This window comes from Sceloporus undulatus, chromosome 5 (assembly GCF_019175285.1).
Source record: "Sceloporus undulatus isolate JIND9_A2432 ecotype Alabama chromosome 5, SceUnd_v1.1, whole genome shotgun sequence".
In the NCBI taxonomy this organism is placed as follows: domain Eukaryota; kingdom Metazoa; phylum Chordata; class Lepidosauria; order Squamata; family Phrynosomatidae; genus Sceloporus; species Sceloporus undulatus.
The window spans coordinates 122,403,257-122,423,022 of NC_056526.1; the positions used below are offsets into that span (position 1 = coordinate 122,403,257).

The window sequence follows — 19,766 nt, forward strand, 5'->3', positions numbered from 1 at the left end:
GCACTGAGAATATATTTTCTCGATGACCAGGTGCTTTTGTGTGAAAAAACAACAAACTAAGAACTGTAAATGAGTGCTAAATTGGGTAACAGATTTCTGAATTTTATTCCTGAAATGGAATATATGTGGGAAGAAAAGCAAGCAGGGACAACTTCCTTCCAAAACCAGGTGTGAAGCTGTTCATTTGCTTATCTGAATTACTTCTAAAATATTTTTGGAGGAAAATAGATTACCCAATAAAATCATTATAAATCATATAAAATGATGCAAAACTGATGTATTGACCCATTGTAGAGGAATACTGGAAATGCACAGAAAGCATACCTCAGAGAACATGACTGTTCTACCACTAAAAATGATAAAACAGAAACATTTACTTGCCAACTGCAAAACTGCCACATATTGAGAAGTTTTCAGTCTGACATTTTGGGCTGAAGTCCTTTGCAGTTAAGGCACCAGACTGCACATATTTATACACAGGTAAGGCCCATTGCATTTTCTTTGTATATAATATATATTTATTTTTAATAATATATTACATTTATTTCTACACACCCAGACTATAAATACTATATGTGCCATTTTTGTTAATTCATGAGTTCCCTGTTGAAATATTGTACAAAATACAAAACAATGAATAAAAAATTCTTCAAAAATACAAAAGGAACAGCAGTCAAAATAGGTTTAACAACAGTTTTTTTTTTAAAAAAAATCTTTACATTGTTAGAAGTCTGGGAAAGAAAAACATAAAAAATGGCCACACAATTTCTTTACTGAAAAGCATCAGCCATAGAATCTCAGCAGCTTATGTAATTTTGTCAACATTGTTTGCAAAGTTGCATGCACAATACATCTGGGTATTTGTTCTTTCCTAGGAAGATGCCTGGATTTCCAGAGGAACGAGGATTTGACATGTCACTTTTTACAAATAACTAGATACAGTTCTGAGACAAAAAAAGTTAGTTACATTAACATTTTTTTAAAAAAACAACATTACCTGCTTGTTATTTAAAAGTAACTAAAGTAGCTCCCTTTAGTTGTTTTTAATCTAAACGCTACAAGCCTCTGGCCTGTAGTTAACCCATACCTTAGTAGTGAGGCCACACCCCAGTAACTACAAAAATACAATTACAGTTAAAAGAATAGAAATTATCCCACTTTAAGTTACAATCATAACATAACTTAATTAGGCCTTAGTTATTGTGAAAAGTGATCCATTACAAGTAATTCAATACAAATTATTTGTAACTAATTCCAAGCTCTACAATGGTCCAAGCTCTAAAAAACTTCAAACCTTCCAATGATCATCATGTAAAGCCAACATCACCAAAAATAGAAAGTAAAACTCCTGAATCATTCAGCCATTTTTGTATATATGGACCAAGGCAAGACTTGATTATTATTGTCAGTAGGAAATATCCATTGAAGGAAGAACTTCAGCTGATTAAGCCTTGCACAGCCAAAATGCAACCTCTTTTAAAAAGAGGGATAAGTCCGCTTTTCACCAGTGTTCACACGTATAGTTCAACATTATTCATCCATTTGCTTTATCTGGCAAACTGAGTTCCTTTAGAGGTGTAAGCAAAAGGGAATTCTGCAAAGCCAGCAAACTGTACTGCCAACATCTTTTGGAAGGCACTACAAAGGCACAGCTGAAACTCAACTGCTGACATAACTGAAAAATCCAAAGGATTCTCACTGAACTTTCTTCCATCTTCACACAGTTTCACAGAAATATGTTGTCAGCATAATATTTCATGTATCTCTATAAGTCTGCAATACTGTGTTTGTAATCAAATCACATCAGTAGTTACAGTCAAACCCCTCTTAGCAGTGCTTGGTGATGTCTGATAGGTTTTAAAGTCCTTTCAAATGAAGACGCTGGATCCAATATTCCATGTTGCATTTTGGGTCGATCTTATCAAAGAAGATGCAGGGAACTTTTTTTTTAAAACAAACCCAGGAATGCAAAGGTTATAGCCATTGGATGTAGCTAGTGCTGTTTTTTTTAAAATGTATTTTATAAAGGCAGTGGATGCTGCAAGTTCCAGTTATGACTTACTTGGGAGATTCCTTAAACAGGAGGTGAGCTGAGAGGTATTGCAGGGTCATACGCCAGTGTACAGCAAGTCTGAGAAACATCTTCCCTGAGAGGTAAAAGTTCCATTTCTTCACCAGAGTAAACTGTGGTATCCATGTCATCTGAGTGATAGCCTGACTGGTAGCCACTGGTTGGATTTGAAGCTTCAGACATGACAGACTCCTTACTTTTACTGGAGACAAGTCCACTGCAAAACAAAAGGAAAAATTAATAACGTCACACCATGGTCTGAGCATTTCCTTTCATTTACCCTGTTGTTTTGCATAAAAAGCACAGTTCAATATTCCATCTGGGTACGGGAGGAAGAAAGATGGGAATTTGAGCTCACTCCACTGGCTCTGCTGAGAGACTTTCTATTTTTGGTTCCTTCCCTCCATGACTTGTCTCCACTCAATCTCAATGGTACTATTGGGATCAGACCACAGGGTACAGATCTACGGCCATGCAGCCCAGAGGAACCGCAAATTACCTCCAGACAAATTATGGTGATCGCATAATGCTACTTTGTGTTACTAGGCAAAGCTGCCACCATCCTGCCATTCCATTCCTCACTGTCATTCCCTTCTCCTTTTGTGTCATATCTCTTTAGATTGTAAATCTGAAGGCAGGGAACTGTCAAATTTACAATCTGTAAGGTGCTCTGTGAACCTTTGTAGATGAAGAGCATAGTATAAACACTCTAAATACAATAATAAACGAATTTTAATTGACTCATCTTCACTCAAAGTAATCTGAATGGCAAGGAACTGTGAGAATCTGATGCCACCATTGGGTTCCTGAGGCCAATGAGGGTAAGGGGCAGGCTGAAATTCCTCCTTATTGATCTAGGGATATCATTAGCCCCAACACTAGTATCCAACCCAAGAACATAAAAAGAACTATGCTGAATCTGATTTAGCTCATCCAGCATTCTGTTCACACAGTGGCCCACCACTTGCATATGGGAAACCCACAAGCAAGTCATGAATACAACAGCTCATGCCACAAGTATACAGAGATATGTTGCCTCTAATACAGTGCTCCCATGCCATACACGGGTGCACAATACACAGCTTTCAGCTTATGCTGAAGACGCACTGCAATACAATGAATGGTGTGCGTGCCCCTGGCACACAAGCTCCATTATATTCAATGGGGCTTGAGCATATGTGTTATTCACCTCACGCTGGGGGGTCCAGAACGGATCCCCCTGTGTAAGACAAAGGTCCACTGTACTGGACAGAATATATATACATCATGACTAGTAACCACTGTTTGCCCCATCCTCCATAAATTTGTCCAGTTGGCAGCCACCACTGTTTCTCGCTTTAATAAATGTCCCTGTTTAACTAATTAGTCTGTAAAGAACTGCACCAAGACAAAAGGCTGGACACCAGATTATGGATTGTAAAAGTGGCCACATGTTTAATAAAATACTTTATTTTATCTGTTTTGAATCTCCAGCCATACAGCTTTAGGGGTGACCCTGGTTTCTCATTATTATAAGAGGGGAGGAAAGCTTTGTTTGCATCTCGTATAATTTTGTATACCTCAGTCATGTCTCCTCTTACTTGCCTCTTACTAAAGTAAACATTTCCAAATATCACAATCTTTCCTCAATAACTTTCTTCAATGGGGAGTTGTTTCAGTCCCTTGATTATTTTATTTGCCTTCATCCATGTATTTGCCAACTCTGCAGTATCCTTTTCACAGTGCTGTATCCAGAACTGACCACAATATTGTCAGTATGGCAGTACCAGATATATCGGCAGGGGTAGTATGATTTTTTTTCCCAGCTTTTAAAAATTCCTTTCTAACTGCACCCACCACGGACAAATACCCTTTCTTTTTTAGGGCAACACTTTCAAGTGGGACAACACTTAGGATACCCAACACAACCCCACAGTAATTAGAAATTTTAGTCAGTCATTGCCAGCTCAAATCCCACCAATGTGTATGTAAAGTTGCCACAGGAGATTGTTGGGGCGTTGGCCATAGTGTGCCTCATTTTTGTACTTGCTCAGATTGAAACACGTGGAAGCTTTAACCCATGCCATTGCAAAGTAAAGAAGAGGAAAACCATAGGACAGAGAGAGAGAGATGGAGTAGGTGCATTATAGGCTCAGAAGGCCAAACGACCAAGTAAGCAGCCCACAACGGTACCCATCTTGATTCAAATAACCAGCCTGTTCGAAGATGTACTGTATTGAAAATGAAACTACAAGATTTTTGCTTCATTCAGACTTACCTCAAGGGCAATGCCAGTTGTTTAGATTTCTCTTCTAGTGTCTTTAGCTCTTCAGAAGCAAGAATCATCCCACTGTCTGTCTGATTTTCCTGAAAGACCCCAAAAGGTCATGTCTCACATGAGGAGAAACTAAGAAGACTCAAAGAGCACAAATGATGTAAAATAAAGTATGGACTTACCTCTTGAATCACTTTTACTGTTTGTTCTACAGGCACAGATTCAAAGGTTTTTACGCTCGCAGGACGGCTTTTTCTTTTACTGCCTTTTCTATGCTGACTGGAAAACAAAGATATTTTCTTTGTGAGAACTAATGTAAGTTGATCAGAGTGCTGAAGAAAGATACAAAACTATCATTTTAGATTTAGATACCGGAAAAGAGATTCCACCTAAACATTAGGAAGAACTGAACAGTAAGAGGTATTTCGGCAGTGGCACATGCTCCCTAGGAGAGTGGTGCAGTCTGCTTTGGAGGTTTTTAAACAGAGGCTGGATGGCCATCTGTCAGAAGTGCTTTGATTGTGAGTTCCTGAATTGCAGGGGGTGGGACTGGAAGGCCCTTGGGGTGTCTTCCAACTCTTATGATTCTATGACTGATTTTTCTGCCTGCATTGGACTGCAAATATTGGGACAGAGGAGCACGTGATGTCTTACAATTTAAGGCTTGGGTGGCTGACCAGTCTTACTATCCTCAGTGAAGTTGAAGGCTTTCATGGCCGGCATCCATAGTTTTTTTGTGGGTTTTTCGGGCTATGTGGCCATGTTCTAGAAGAGCCAGCCACAGATGCTGGCGAAATGTCACGAAGAAACTCTTCTAGAACATGGCCACATAGCCTGAAAAACCCACAAAGAGTTATTACTATCCACAGTTTCAAAATACAGCAGGCCCTTTGTATCTATGGACTTGCCATCCGCAGATTCCAGCATCTGTGGACAAGCCCACGTGGGGGGGGGGCAGCAGAGGAGGAGGGGAAGGATGAGGAGGAAGAGGCAGAGATGGTGGTGGGGAAGAGGAGGAGGAGGAGGAAGGAAGAGGAGGAGCAGGTGGCAGAGGGAAGAGGAAGAAGAGGAGGAGGGAGAAGGAAGCAGTGGTGGCAGTGGGGGCAAGAGGAGGAGGGAAGAAGAGGGAGGAGGAAGCAGCAGCAGCAAGAGAAGAGGCGGAGGTGGCAACAATGGGAAGAAGAGGAAGAGGTGGCAGCCCCCTGCCACCCACACATGCTCTGCCATAACTGCCATTACTACCTCTAATCTAATGCTAAAAATATTTCTTTTTCCTCAAGTAAACTCAAGAGAGATTTTTAATTATTATTATTTTAATAAAAACAATTGCGTTGATTTCTGAGTTGAGCGTCTTGTTCTATTTTTTTAAATTATCACTTTGGAAGTAATTTCTTAAAGTACAACAAACAAGAAGCTGGGATCATAGGTCTTTTTCTTTGAAGTCTGCTTCTGAGCCCCCTTGCTGGACTGGCAACAGCAACCACCAGCTCAGCAAATTTCACTCCTTATTAAACTGTTGGAATTGACCCAAACTGTTCCATAACTCCCATTCCCAAAGGTTTTTCTCCAAAAAAACAAACATCTGAGCTGGAAGATTTCCTAAGTCTGTGACAATAAACACATCATTTGATCATCACAGGGAACCCAAAAGAGAATTTACCACCATTAGCAACAGTCAGGAATTGAAAATTCCTGCTAACAAGTAATCAAAAATTGAGGTTGCCATGGCATACTTGGTACGATCTCAGAATTACTCCTCTGTAACAGGAGAGAACTAGAGTATTTATAACGACAATTCAGAATATTCAAATGTGATCTAAGAGCACTCAGAGAATAAAATGTATCCAAAGGCAAAGAAGGTTTCCATTCTCCAGTCAGCAATTTTAAGGGTGGTTGCTGTAGAAGTGCTTAACAAATTTCAGTTGCTATAGAAATAAATTAAGAAGTCCAATATAATAATTTGTGTTTATGGTTATTAGTAATTCTACTAGGATCGCTGAGTTAGACATGTAATGGTAGAATAATATGTTTCTTATTTATTTATCTTTTCATTACAGTTAAGATTGGCAGCGGCAGAAGCCTATTGTTCCCCCCCCTTCCCCTTTCTTCCCCCCCCCCCCCCCCCTTTTCTCTTTGTCTCTTCATTTTTTTTAATTTGCTTAATGCATTTGAATGTATACTGTCTTGGAGTTGATTGTAAATTAGACTGTCATTGTTAAATTAATAAATAAATATATTACACCACCACCACCCCCCAAAAAAAAAAAACAAAGAAAAGGAAGAAATTAATAGGTCCTACAGTTGTTTCCTCTCTTGACTATTTCTTCCTATTAAAGAAAACAGTCTGAGGTCCCTTAAGATAATGTGAAAGGCTGGATGGCTTCCTCCTCCTCCTCCTTTTCATTATCACTGAATAACAGGAAAATGTAGACTGGAGAGCAAAGGTAGCAGGAGAATTGCAAAATGCTGCCAATGTTTCAGTTACCAAATTTTTCCATGTTCCATACATTACTGACTATGGTACTACAGGCTAAGTCTTCTTTATCCAAGACTTTGGATTTTATTTATTTATCTATTTAGGATTTTGGAAGGTCTGTATTTGCATATGTACATAATGAAATATCCTGGAGATGGGATCCATGTCTAAACATGACATTCATTTATAATTCATATATACCTTATACACATAGCCTGAAGGTAATTTTATACAATATTTTTTAATAATTGTGTGCATGAAACAAAATTTGTGTACACTGAATCATCAGAAAGGAAAGATGTCACTGCCTCAGCCATCCATGAAAAAAGCTTTGGTTTTTAGAGTATTTTAGATTTTGCAATGCCACGTAAGGGACTCTACATGTACCAACGTGGGGATTCCAGGAATTCAAATCATATCTATCTATCTAACTATTTTTATTTTGCCAAAAGCACTATGTAGAATACAGAGCTTTGAAACATTCCAATTTTGGACTACAACTCCCAGAATTTCCCAGAATGAGGTCTTTTCAAGCTGTGCAAGACTTTAAACCTCTTTCTACTGTTTTCCTATTTTATGCATTGTCTCCTTGCTCTTCTGGTGGTTGTTCCACTCTGTGGAGACTATCACATGGGAGAAAATCAGGGGATTAAAAAAGCATTTCCCAGGAAAGTTGAGCGATCGTGGTGAAGATTTTCACACACATCACGATCTGAGAGGACTTTTCCCAGGAATGCTCCAGAAACAAATCATTCATGGGGAAATTCTTCCTGGGATAAATCCTCTTAGACTGTGACACTATCTGAAAATCTTTGTTGCAATTGTATGACCTTCCCAGTAAAATACCTTTTCAATCCCTTGATTTTCCCTGTGTGATAACATGGGTGCTTGGTGACTATTGTCGCTTTGTGGAGACAGTTTCACAAATAAGGAACAGCAGAAAAGTGTTCCTCATTCTCACCAAATATCTCATTCACAATGAAAAATTGAAGGGGGAGTGCTTAAGGTTCTCAGTGGAATACTTATTATATTACTAACCTCATTTCCAGTGTGCTGTCATAATGGAACTGAGGATCACACACTTCCTCTTCTTCTCTACAAGAAACAGGTGATGTTGGCAGTGACAGTCCTGAATCCTCTTCAATGTTCATCAGTGCCATTTGGGGGAGGTCAACATAGTCCTTTCCATCCTGATGTAAAAAACAAGCCAAAATAATTTTACATTTCTGATATTTTGGGTAGACTATAGTTTTTCTTAAGGAGTTCACTGCTTTTTTAGGAGCTAAAACATGCCTGATGAACACTTGCTTGCAATAAGTTTCCCAGGTGATCCACCAAATCTGAGAAAGTTGGTCTTTGTTTCGGTTCCCCATGCCAGCAGTCTAGCATCGTCCGATACCTGGAGAAACAAAATGGCAAGTATTACAATCAATTAGAGAGGGGAATCATGGAATCTTCTAGGTACTAATGGACTATAGTTCCCAGCATTCTTCATTAATGATTATACTGGGAAGGACTGCTGGGGCTTATAGCCCAATAACATTTGGAGAGCTGTATAACCGCCTGCTATAAATAAAATGCCCTTCGATCAACACATTCCACTTATTATTGATAGCTATTAAAGCAAAACAGTGAGCAGTAACCAAAATCATTCTGTCAGTAGGAAGAAAGGAAGGAAAGAAAAAGAAAGTGCTAGACCAGTGGTTCTCAACATTCCTAATGCTGCAACCTTTTCATACAGTTTCTCATGTTGTGGTGACCCCAAACCATAACATTATTAATATAATAATATAAAATATATTTTCCTCTTTTTTTTATACTGCGCCTTTTCCAATGGTCTAAGGCAACCCCTGTGAAAGGGTTGTTCGGCCTCCAAAGGGATCACGATCCACAGGTTGAGAACCACTGTGGTAGACAGATTTGTTTTCTTACAGTTCCTCCTTTCACCCCCTCAGTACCGACTGCTGTGGTGGCTAAGGATGGCATCTCTTGTCTGAATGCCTGCCTTGAGTCGGTAATGGGTTGGATGAGGAGAAACAAACTCAAGCTGAATCCAGAGAAAACGGAGGAACTCACAATAGGTACCCCAAGTCCAGGGATGGAAATTTGTCAACCAGTCCTGGACAGGGGTCACACTTCCACTAAAGGATGAAATTCGCAGTTTGGGAGTACTCCTGGAATCATCTCTACAGTTATCATCCCATGTGGATACGACAGCTAGGAGTGCTTGGTACCAACTTCGGTTGATATGCCAACTGTGTCTCTACCTGGACCAAAAGGACCTTGAAGCAGTGGTACATGCACTGGTAATCTCTCGTCTAGATTTCTGTAATGCGCTCTACATGGGGCTACCTTTGTACCAAGTCCAGAAACTTCAATTAGTGCAAAATGCGGCAGCCAGATTGGTCAGTGGAACATCTGGAACGGAGCATATAACACCAATATTAAAATCTCTTCATTGGCTGCCAATTAGCTTCTGGGTGCAGTACAAAGTGTTGGTTATTATCTTTAAAGCCCTACATGGCTTGGTTCCGAGTTACTTGAGGGAACGCCTCTCCCTATCTGCCCCACACTCTCAAAACATGTGGGAAGAATTTATTAGAGCATGTAAAGATCAGGTTAACAATAGCTTCCCACAGAGTGTTCATTGCCATAGCCCCCAAACTCTAGAATAGCCTGCTGGAGGAGATCTGATGCCTTTAAGAAGGCACTCAAGACAGATCTCTTCCAGCAGGCCTACCCAATAGATTCAATATTGCTCCACCTCCGTTTGTAATTGTATGTACAGTTGGCCCTTCTTATACACGGATTGTTTATATACGGATTCAAGCATACACGGTTTGAAAATGTTCCAAAAAAGTATAAATTTACCTTGATTTTCCATTTTTTATTAGGGACACCATTTTGCTTTGTCATTATATTTAATGAGACTTGAGCATACACGGATTTTGTTACACACAGGGGATCTTGGAACCAAACCCCAGCATATAACAAGGGTCCACTGTATTTTAGATGATAATTTAGTAGTGTCACGGTTTTTACTGAATGTATTTTATATAGTATTGTAGTTGTTATAGCTGTAATGTTGTTTTTATTGCTGTAATCCCGCCTCGATCCGCAGGGAGAGGTGGGAAATATAAACATCATCATTATTATTATTATTAGAGTCATCAACTCCTGCAACAACACTTATATACATCAATAAAGGTTCTTACATTTCAGGTGTGGTATAATCAGGAGGCCTCATTCGTGTCCCCTCTTTCAGTCTTCTACAGAATTCCTCATCAATTTTTACACCAGGATATGGTGAGGCTCCTGAAATGACAGGTTTCCTTTTAGTAAGTTGCTAACAATTTTGGCCTTACTGTTCAAAGCTGTCACTGTTCACTGGTATGAGAACTAACTAAAATGGTAGCACATCACGGATACTGGATACATATAACTCCCAGACAACTGATCAATACAAGTCTTCCTCTGTTTCATTGATTAAATACCCTAAAGGCATCCGAGCCCATTTGATCTTGGTAGTTTAGCAGGATCTGCTCTGGTTAGTATTTGGACAGGCAATGGTCAAGTAATACCATTACCAGGTGCTATAGGCTATATTTCAGTGAAAAGGAATGGCAAACCACTTTTGAGAATTCAGAGAATACAAGAATAAATACACAATCAAAGCATTCCCAACAGATGGCCATCCAGCAACTGTTTAAAAATCTCTTTAAAAGGAGACTCCAGTACACTCTGAGGTAATGTATTCCACTATCGAACTATATATCCTGATTCTGAAAAGTGGGTCTAAATATGGTGACTTTCTAGTAGCTCCATTAAACATTTGAGTAGTTTAGGCTGCCATGCTATATGAACTAGAATGAATTCAATAGGACTTCTCACTAAATATGCACAAGGTTGTGCTTTTAGTTAGAAAAACTATATAACTCACCTAAGGAAAATATCTCCCATAGCAATACACCAAAGGACCACACATCACTTTGAATTGTGTACACTCTGTCAAAAATAGTTTCTGGTGCCATCCATTTCAGGGGTAACCTAGCCTGAATTTTAAAGAAAGAAAGAAAGAAAGGAAGGAAGGAAGGAAGGAAGGAAGGAAGAACAATGTTATTTTATCATTTACTTCCTTTACAGTATTTCTACAGCACCCAATAACAAAACATTATCTGAGGTTTTTGTGGGTTGTTGGGGCTATGTGGCCATGTTCTAGAAGAGTTTATTCCTGACGTTTCACCAGCATCTGTCAGGAATAAACGTCAGGAATAAACTCTTCTAGAACATGGCCACATAGCCCTAAACACCCACCCCTCCAAAAAAAAAAAAAAAAAAAACTATGGATGCTGGCCATGAAAACCTTCAGCTTCACATTATCTGAGTTTTTTGCAATAAAAGTTAGAACCATAAAGCATACAAATGAAACAACTGCAGAATATCAGCAAAGTGATTAGGCAAAAGGAACCATTAAATATATGTTGTGATGTCATGGTTAGCATTATTTCCTATAAAATCTCCAGATTTTTGGCAATGAAACTTACATCTCCTTTCCTGACATAGTCAGGATCTTTGTAGATATCCCGAGCCAATCCAAAATCACAAATTTTGACCACATTGTTCTCTGATAAGAGGATATTTCGAGCTGCCAAGTCTCGGTGGATGCACTACAAGGAAAACAACAGCATTCAGTTCTTTCTACCATCACCACTGCTACTGCAACAATATTATTAACTTTATATCCCAAAGCTAGGCTTTGAAATAAATACAAAATAGGTAAAACAACTAAAAATTAGCAGTACAATGTAACTAAGCTGTCAGTAACATCAAAACCAAGGTACATTGGCCCTACATATCTACAGATTTTTTATGCATCGATTAAAGTATCCATGGTTTTCAAAATATTCAAAAATAGATATAAATTCCCAAAAGGCAAACCCTGATTTTGCTATTTTATATAAGGGACACCATTTTACTACGTCACAGTATTTAATGGGATAAGCATCCCACGATTGAGCATCCAATGGGGGGGGGTCATTATAGTTCAGCAGGGCTTAATTCCTTGCTAACTAGACAAAAGATTGTAACTGCCTCTGAAGGCAGTGGAGTGTCCTTTTCTTGGAGGTCTTCAAACAGAGCTTGGATGGCAGTATTTCAGGAGTGCTTTAGTTGTTTCTTCATAAAGGGCAAGGGGTTGGATTAGATGGCCCTTGCAGTCCCTTTCATCTCTATGATTGTATTATATTGATAAAAGTATGCTTCACCAAATAACCAGAGCTTAGAAAAGTCACATTTTGAGAATGGCTACTAAGCATATGACTGGGAGATTTCTGGATGATGTAGTTCAAAGAAGTTATTCTAGGCTCTGGGTCAGATGAAACAGGCAGACAACTCTCCACATGCCTGATGGTGAATTTCCAAGTGCTGACATTCTTATCAAAGCATTTGGTAATATTAACTGCTTAGACTCAGTATGTTCAGAAATGTTCAGTGAGATCCAGATATGAGCATTACAGTTTCCTGCTATTGAGCACCATCCTTATCCCTATCATTTCCTGAAGCATGGAGTCATTTGATGAATGCCATTTCCCCTGAGAGAGATTCCTTACTTTCCGTGAGGCCAGGAATTCCATTCCTCGGGCCACCTGGAAGCTGTAGCAGATGAGGTCCTCCAAGGTGAGAGCATTTTTGTAAGGATCGTCAGATGTTACTGTAAAGGAAAACATTAATTCATAAACAATGCCTAGTGACAATGCACATCAAGGTTAATAATAATGTCTCATACTTTCGTACCAGCAAACCCCATCCTACAATTGCTTCCCTAAGATCTTGCTCTCAGGGTTTTATGGATAGACAACATAATAAGCAGGGATTAAAGCTTCACTCCTAGATCTGTTTATGCTTGAGTAAACCTTACTGAATGCAATGCAATTTTTTTCTGAATAGACCTGGTTCATACTTGGAAGGAAGGCTGTCAAGGAATACTGGGTGTTGTAGGCTATATTCAAAGGAAGGCAATGGCAAACTACCTCTGAAAAAATCCTGCCAAGAAAACCCTAATTTGAGTCACCATAAATCAAAGTCAATTTGGAGGCACTTTAACAACAGTGTGTAAGATTGCACTATTTCTGAAGAAAGTTAAGTCAATGATTAACTGATAAAGAAATAATCCATTTTGAAGAGTCAAAGGAGCAATATTCCCTTAAAAGCTTCATGATCAAGGAATATTTTTCCCCCGGTAAAATGTTTCTACTTCCACTGGAAGAGAAATGTATGTACTGTACTAATTATACAGAAAATCAGCTGAGTTTCTTTTTATATCTTCCCCTCCAATGCTCAGGGGAAAAGTCTGCAGCATCTTGAAGAGGAAGATGTTTGAAAAAGATAATTCAGGTAGACCTCTGGAGTCTTGGGCTGCATCCAAATTGCATAAATAATCCAGTTTGACACCACTTTATCTGCCATGGCTCAATGCTATGGACTTCTGGGAACCGTAGTTTGTTGCGGCACCAGAGGTCTCTGACAGAGAAGGCTACATGTCTTACAAAAGGCTACATCTCTCACAAAACCACAGTTACCAGAATTCCATAACACTGAGTCATTAAAGTGGTGTCAAACTGGATTATTTCTGCAATGTGGATGCAGCCTTAGTCACCTACCACATATTTACTCATTATTCAGAACTGAGGTTGATTGAATTTTACCTCAAGTGGCATTAAAAAGCTAAGGCAGACCTAAACAAAAATCTTTGATTCACTGCTGTGAGCATAAATTGGGGAGAGCCATTTTATTGCCTTGAGGTCACTGGAGGGAGAGCATGATATCAAATAATAAATAAAGATAAACTGTACCTTCCCCCTCTTCCACATCACTGAGGGATCTCTCCTCTCCAAACCCAGAACTTGCTGAACTTTGGCTACTCGTGATGCTGTCCAAGCGTTTCTTCAAGTCCTCCCCAAATTCCTGCCTAAACCTAGCACTTTTAGCCTGTGATGGTTAAGAAGAGGAGGAAAACAGAATTTCTATTAGCAAAAGGTAAATGATTAAAAATACAAATTATTACAAGCACTTAAAACTTTGGAAACATCTATACTGAAGTGATCCCCAAGCACTAAGTGGTAGCTGGTGGCACCCACGTTAGTGGAACAATAAATCTATTCTGGAAAAATTATTTGTGGGCTAGGATTTAGCATCTTGGACAGCTCCTTTAACATCTGGACTAAAACCCAGAGAAGACTCACAGCCCCACTGACAGGGAAGCCACCAGGCCCCACTACATACAGTTTGAAAGATGGAATTCAAAAGAGAAAAGCCCAGTTCTTTGATGACAGGAGCAATGGCTCCATCTAACACCATTCCTGTAATTCCTTTATGCAGGAAATCACTAAAGTCAGATCAATGTATCACTTCTTCACCAGTAACCCCTTGGTGTGATGATAAACTGGAGAGGAGAAGCAAATCCTTTACAGTGCCTTGATCTTGCTGAAGAAAAGGCTGGAAATGGATGTAAAATTAATAAGTAAGATAAATCCCACTTTCTCTCTCTTGCTATCACTGCCATCACAAAGGAAGAGAGCACCTATGTGGGAGAAAACTGTATCATCGACCTCTGTCATATGATTTCCCGTCTAAAAGTTCCAATCCAGTTAAAGTATACTGTGACAAAATCCTAGTGATGCTAATAGAACAAGTTAACAAGGACTAACTTGTCCCATTGTTTATAGTGAGACTTGTGGCACAACCCAGTGAATGCGTACTTAGACATTAGCCTGTTGAGTTCATGTCCGAGATGTATGTTTATAAGACTGCGACCTCAGCCATGATCAACTTCAGCCACAGACTGAGAACCCTGCCAGAACGTTTTGCTACCTAAGGAGACAGAGGGCAAGATGGTATCTCCTCTCCATTCCACCTATAGAAGGTGGCTAGACTAATTGTTGAATCTCATTTCATTCCTGACAACAGGATGCCTCTATCACACTTGAGGCAAAAGACTAGGTTGGGGGGTCCAGGACATGCTGTGTGGTACACATAGCTTTGTTTTCCAACAGAGGGAAACACTGTCACTGCTTCCCAGCTTCTCGTGCCTGTGACAATCACTCCAACCTGTATAAACTTTACTGGAATGCTATGAGAAGAAGCTATGAGGAATGAACAGTCACACATCTCCAACAGTACAGGAAGAGTCCCCAAGCTTGTCCCTGATTATCAAAAAAGGGCTTCTCAAAGGGTATGTTACCTGATGCATAACCTACCAATAGTAGAAGTCTTAATTGCTTAGCACATCTGCACCCTTCATAGAATCATAGAGTTGGAGGCTACAACAAGGCCCATCCAGTCCAACCCAATCATCATCACCACCATCACCATCATCATAATCATTACCACTTCCACCTTTATCCTGGCCTTTCTCCCATTAATGCAACTCAAGGAGGCTAGCAACATATTTAAAGCAATATAAACATATTTAAAACAATACAGTAACAGCTAGGATAGTGTGTGAAAGGCAGTACAAAGCAGTGCTGTTCACAGATGGCCTACTAAAGTTTAGGTCTCACCAAGAAAAATTGACAATTGTTTTAACTCCAGTAAAACAATCTTTAGTAATAACCAACAGATCTCACAGCAGAAAGGTCATAAACTAAAAAACCTCTTAATTAAACACATACACAGATACTGATTCCCAACATTTTAATTTGTATGCAACCTCACCTTATATGGAATAAAATCACTTCGTTTGCTTCTTAAGTACACTGAAAGATTTCCAAATTTGCAGTACTCCACAATCACCATGAGTGGACCTGAATATGTAACAGATGGACATGGTTTAGTTTTTTTAAAACCTTTTAAAAAAAAAAGATCTATACCAAATGTTTCGCAGCCCTGCAAAGACTGTGGCGAAACAATCTGAGGCATCCCAGCTCACCATTCATGGAACCCAGGAAGATATTGATAAACTTTCTGTTTTGCTCAGGGTTTGGATTAAAGCTCTCAGAACTCCCAGAGAGCATGGTCATAGCCATGACAGCTGGGGAATTCTGGGGACTGGAGACAAAGTAAGTTACTTTTTCCAGGATTTGTTTTTGTTCCAAAGGTTCTATAGTGTTGCTCTGTGCAACACAACACATCACAATTACTTTCCAAAGGGAAGCTTAGAAATGCTTGATTTTAAAAATTCTCTCTTTTACTTTCCTCATGCAATATTTTGATTTTCTTTTTAAAAAGAAAACAAATTTGATTCTCATTAACTTTTAAATGATCACAAAATTTGGGCAACCAATTTTGCCTGAGGCCTAGGCAAATTACCTGGTGATATTTTGAGGTAATTTTGATGCATAATATCACCAAAAGCAGAGCTTGGAAAAGTTATTTTTTAGATTAAAACTGTCAAAATTTCCCAAGTAGCATCACCATACTGGCTGAGGGATTCTTGGAGCTGTAGAACAACCCCCAACACTTTCCTAAATTTTGGACTTAGCATAGATGCTCTAACTATGCAACGAAATGTCCAGTTTTTTGAACTTTCTGTTTATTTTGTGATTATGCTGCAAAGTGCTATTTCAGTTGTGTTTCTATCTTCATTGCTGATCTCCACACTGTAGACACAAATGTCTAGGAGCGAAGCTTTTGGAAACTGAATAACTGCAGATGTTCAAGATCAAACCACAATGCTTATTTTCTACCAACTAGCTAGGCTTTCTCTACAAAGTGACAACTATCTTCCAATAAATACCTCCTGGTTTTGTGCAGGCTCCAAGTAAATTAACCACGTTGAGATGATGACCAATGTGAATGAGAATTTTCAGCTCAGACATCAGTGCCCTGTGTTCACTGTGTGTTGCACCATCTGTAAAAAGAAAATAAACAATTGGTTTGGCTATCTGAAAAAATAGAAATAAAGTTTCATCTGCTACCTGTCATCAAAGAAAGAGAAAGAATATATAATCCTAGTAGAGCAAAAGCAGTAGCAGTAAGCATAATCTTATGTTATGGTACATGCAGAACCACTGTAAAAACTATTGCAGAACTCCAAAATGTTACTTTTTGGACTGCAGTTCTCAGACTGGTTAGAGAGTTCTGGGAGTTGTAGTTTACAAAGTAAATTTTCAAACCTCTGCTTGATCCTATTCTTATGCATGCATTTTGCTGAGGTTTCTTTGATTCTCTTCTTCCAAAGACAGCTACTCCATCAAGGCCTGTTATGGGCTTGACCTGGAACACATTATCTACATACTATGCTCCACTTATTTTTCTTTGAGTGGCTGTGTTTTCACTTCCAGTCTGAATGGCCACCATCTTCCCTGAAGCCAGCCACAAGAGGGATTGAGACAGTATTTCCAATAAAGTTGACACAAGAATATATTATATAACTTCAACAGAGAACATGCAATAATCACTGACTGTATATATTCCCCTAAAGGCAGTAGGGCAAATGTATACAAGACAACACCATGAATGAGGAATTTCAAATACTGCAGAGCTCATTTTCATTACTGCCAAGAGATGGTTACAGAAAAGAGAATGAGGATAATAAACTGTGTGTACACTGGTCAGTCAGTGAATATACCCTTTACATTGTAGCTGTGTGTATTGTCCTGGAAATATGCTAACATTTAGGCAGAAGCTAGGCAGATTAGCTAGATAAAAGATAAAAGGCCTGTGGTGTTCACATAGTCTAATATCACCAATTATCCATATTGGCTGGGAAATATAATGCTGATCCAGTCATTTTATGCACCCTTTCCACATTTTCATGCAAATGTGCACAGTTGTTAATATTTACGCATGTTTGCCAGTCAACTTACATGAGCTCCAACATACCTAACAGTCATTTCCACATAGCAAGATACAGGAACATCTACAATCTATGAAGCCACAAGACAGTACTGTGCATAATTCTATCACTATCCTCCAGTCAGCTGTAATTGTCATAAATGTGTGCTGGTCATTCCACATTTTCTTTTGGGGTGCTTTTTAGTTCCTGATCCTCACCTTTGAGCATTTTGACAGCAACAGTACGGCAAGTTGTAGCTTTGTCTATTCCAAAGGCATCGGCTTCAATGACTTGGCCAAATGCTCCCCGCCCAAGTGGCTTACCTGGATGCAAAGGGAGAAAGAAAGAAAGAAATGGATAGCTTTTTACATTTCTGTGGTCCAAATAATGGAGAAGAAAGTTAATAATTTAGTCAACAGGAGCTAGAAAATTGGGGCTAACACAAAGGAAGAGTGTGAGAACACTACAGCTAGTAGGAGAAAAATCAGACAACAGCAAAGTCCTGCCACTTCATCCTCTGGATGGCAACCCCTGCAAACATACATAAGACAGGCCTCTAGTTATTAGGGGTGTAAAGTCTTCACTAGAGAGCCAGTGTGGTGTAGTAGTTTGGGCATTGGACTATGACTCTGGAGAACAGGGGTCGAATCCCCACTTGGCCTTGAAAACAAACTGGGTGAACTTGGGCAAGTCACACTTTCTCAGCCATAGAGGATGGCAATGGCAAACCCCCTCTTAAGGTATTTGCAAGAAAATTTTGTGGTAGTTTCGCCTTAAGGTTTGCCATGTCGGAAATAACTTGAAGGCACATGTACAAATTCTTCACCAAGTTGCTAGCAACAAGTGATTTCAGCAATTTTCTTCTCACTGCATAGAAAACAACATTTTTGGTGTTGAAAATATTTCAAAATAGAAATATTAATAGAAATATTAAATGTTATTTTCTGCACAGGAAATGCTGTTTTCTATGCAAATCAACCATGTAATTAAACTCCCAATTATAGCATTTTCTGTGCAGGAATTAATAGTTCTCCATTTAAATATTATTTTCCATGTAGAAAATGATGTTTCCTGCACAGATAGCAACCATGTGTGAATTTTGCATTGAAAATATCTGGAATAGAAAATACTCTCATTAGTCCAGGATTCTTCTTGTCAGGGTTTCTCAACACTCAAAAATGTTTCTGGACCATTTAAAAATATTTTCAAATTTTCTTTCCATCCCTATCACTGATGCAATCTCTTCTTTTCATGGAAGAACTTTTCTTTGGGTGAACTGCCTCTCCAAGATCAGTGGTACTCCTTTTGAACAGATTGAAATTCCTCCTGAATTGTTTAATGTAAATCATATGCATCTTTCAAAATCAGAAGCAGACTTCTGGCCACATCTGGGATTTTTAAAATCCCATTTTTGGCTATCTGTGCAGCTCTTGGAGCATCTCAGGGGCAAAACATTTGCCTTCATACATGCTACAGTTGCCCACTCCTGCTCTCTGTCATACCAAAAATGTGATTCTTAAGAGATCTGAGTTTTATAGACAGACAGATAGTGATTTTGAAAGATGAGCATGGTTTGTATTAAGCAAGTTGCTCAGTCTCAGTGGAAAAAACCAAATATCCCATTAAAGAACAGACACTTCTGTTCAATTTATCAAATGAGAGGTACTAATAAGAAAAGCTATGTTTAGAGATTAGGGCCTCTGATGAGGAAACCCAGCTTGGCAGCTCCACAAGTGAATGCATATTATGGTTATTCTATGGCAATGGGAAAGCAGTCTGAAACATCTCAGGATTTCTTCCCTTATTATATAGCATGTATTATGGTTGAGACCTGGTATTAAGAGAAGTTGCAGTGCTGAAGTCTTGTTAAAGGTAAGAACCTTAAATATCCTACTACTGTACAGTAGATTCACTGGATCAACTGCTGAATGGTTAAGAGAGCCAGCATGGTATGGTGATTTGACTAGGACTCCAGGAGACTAGGGTTCAGATCACTGGGCATATAAACCATGGTGTGACCTTTGGCAAGTGACACTCTCAATCAGTCTGAGGAAAACAATGGCAAACCACCTCTTGCCAAGAAAACTCCATGACAGATTTGTCTCAAGGTTGTCATAAATTGGAAATGACTTGAAAGCAAACAACAATAATAAAAATCACCACTCTATGGTTCTGGTTTATGGATCCAGTA

General features: G+C 39.1%; 1 protein-coding gene across 1 annotated transcript in view; it reads right to left on the reverse strand.

Annotated features, from left to right (window-relative positions):
* Nucleotides 1-491: 491 nt before the first annotated feature.
* The window catches only part of KDR (kinase insert domain receptor), a 57,828-nt gene continuing 38,553 nt past the window's right edge, over nucleotides 492-19,766 (reverse strand). The window contains exons 18-30 of the mRNA XM_042469508.1: nucleotides 17,794-17,898; nucleotides 16,535-16,648; nucleotides 15,514-15,602; nucleotides 13,653-13,788; nucleotides 12,411-12,511; nucleotides 11,346-11,468; nucleotides 10,742-10,853; nucleotides 10,017-10,116; nucleotides 8,095-8,200; nucleotides 7,840-7,991; nucleotides 4,508-4,604; nucleotides 4,329-4,417; nucleotides 492-2,288 (exon numbers count right to left, since the gene is read on the reverse strand). Coding sequence (XP_042325442.1) covers nucleotides 2,075-2,288; nucleotides 4,329-4,417; nucleotides 4,508-4,604; nucleotides 7,840-7,991; nucleotides 8,095-8,200; nucleotides 10,017-10,116; nucleotides 10,742-10,853; nucleotides 11,346-11,468; nucleotides 12,411-12,511; nucleotides 13,653-13,788; nucleotides 15,514-15,602; nucleotides 16,535-16,648; nucleotides 17,794-17,898 — 1,538 coding nt within the window. The 3' untranslated portion in view covers nucleotides 492-2,074. The remainder of the gene's footprint in view (nucleotides 2,289-4,328; nucleotides 4,418-4,507; nucleotides 4,605-7,839; nucleotides 7,992-8,094; nucleotides 8,201-10,016; nucleotides 10,117-10,741; nucleotides 10,854-11,345; nucleotides 11,469-12,410; nucleotides 12,512-13,652; nucleotides 13,789-15,513; nucleotides 15,603-16,534; nucleotides 16,649-17,793; nucleotides 17,899-19,766) is intronic.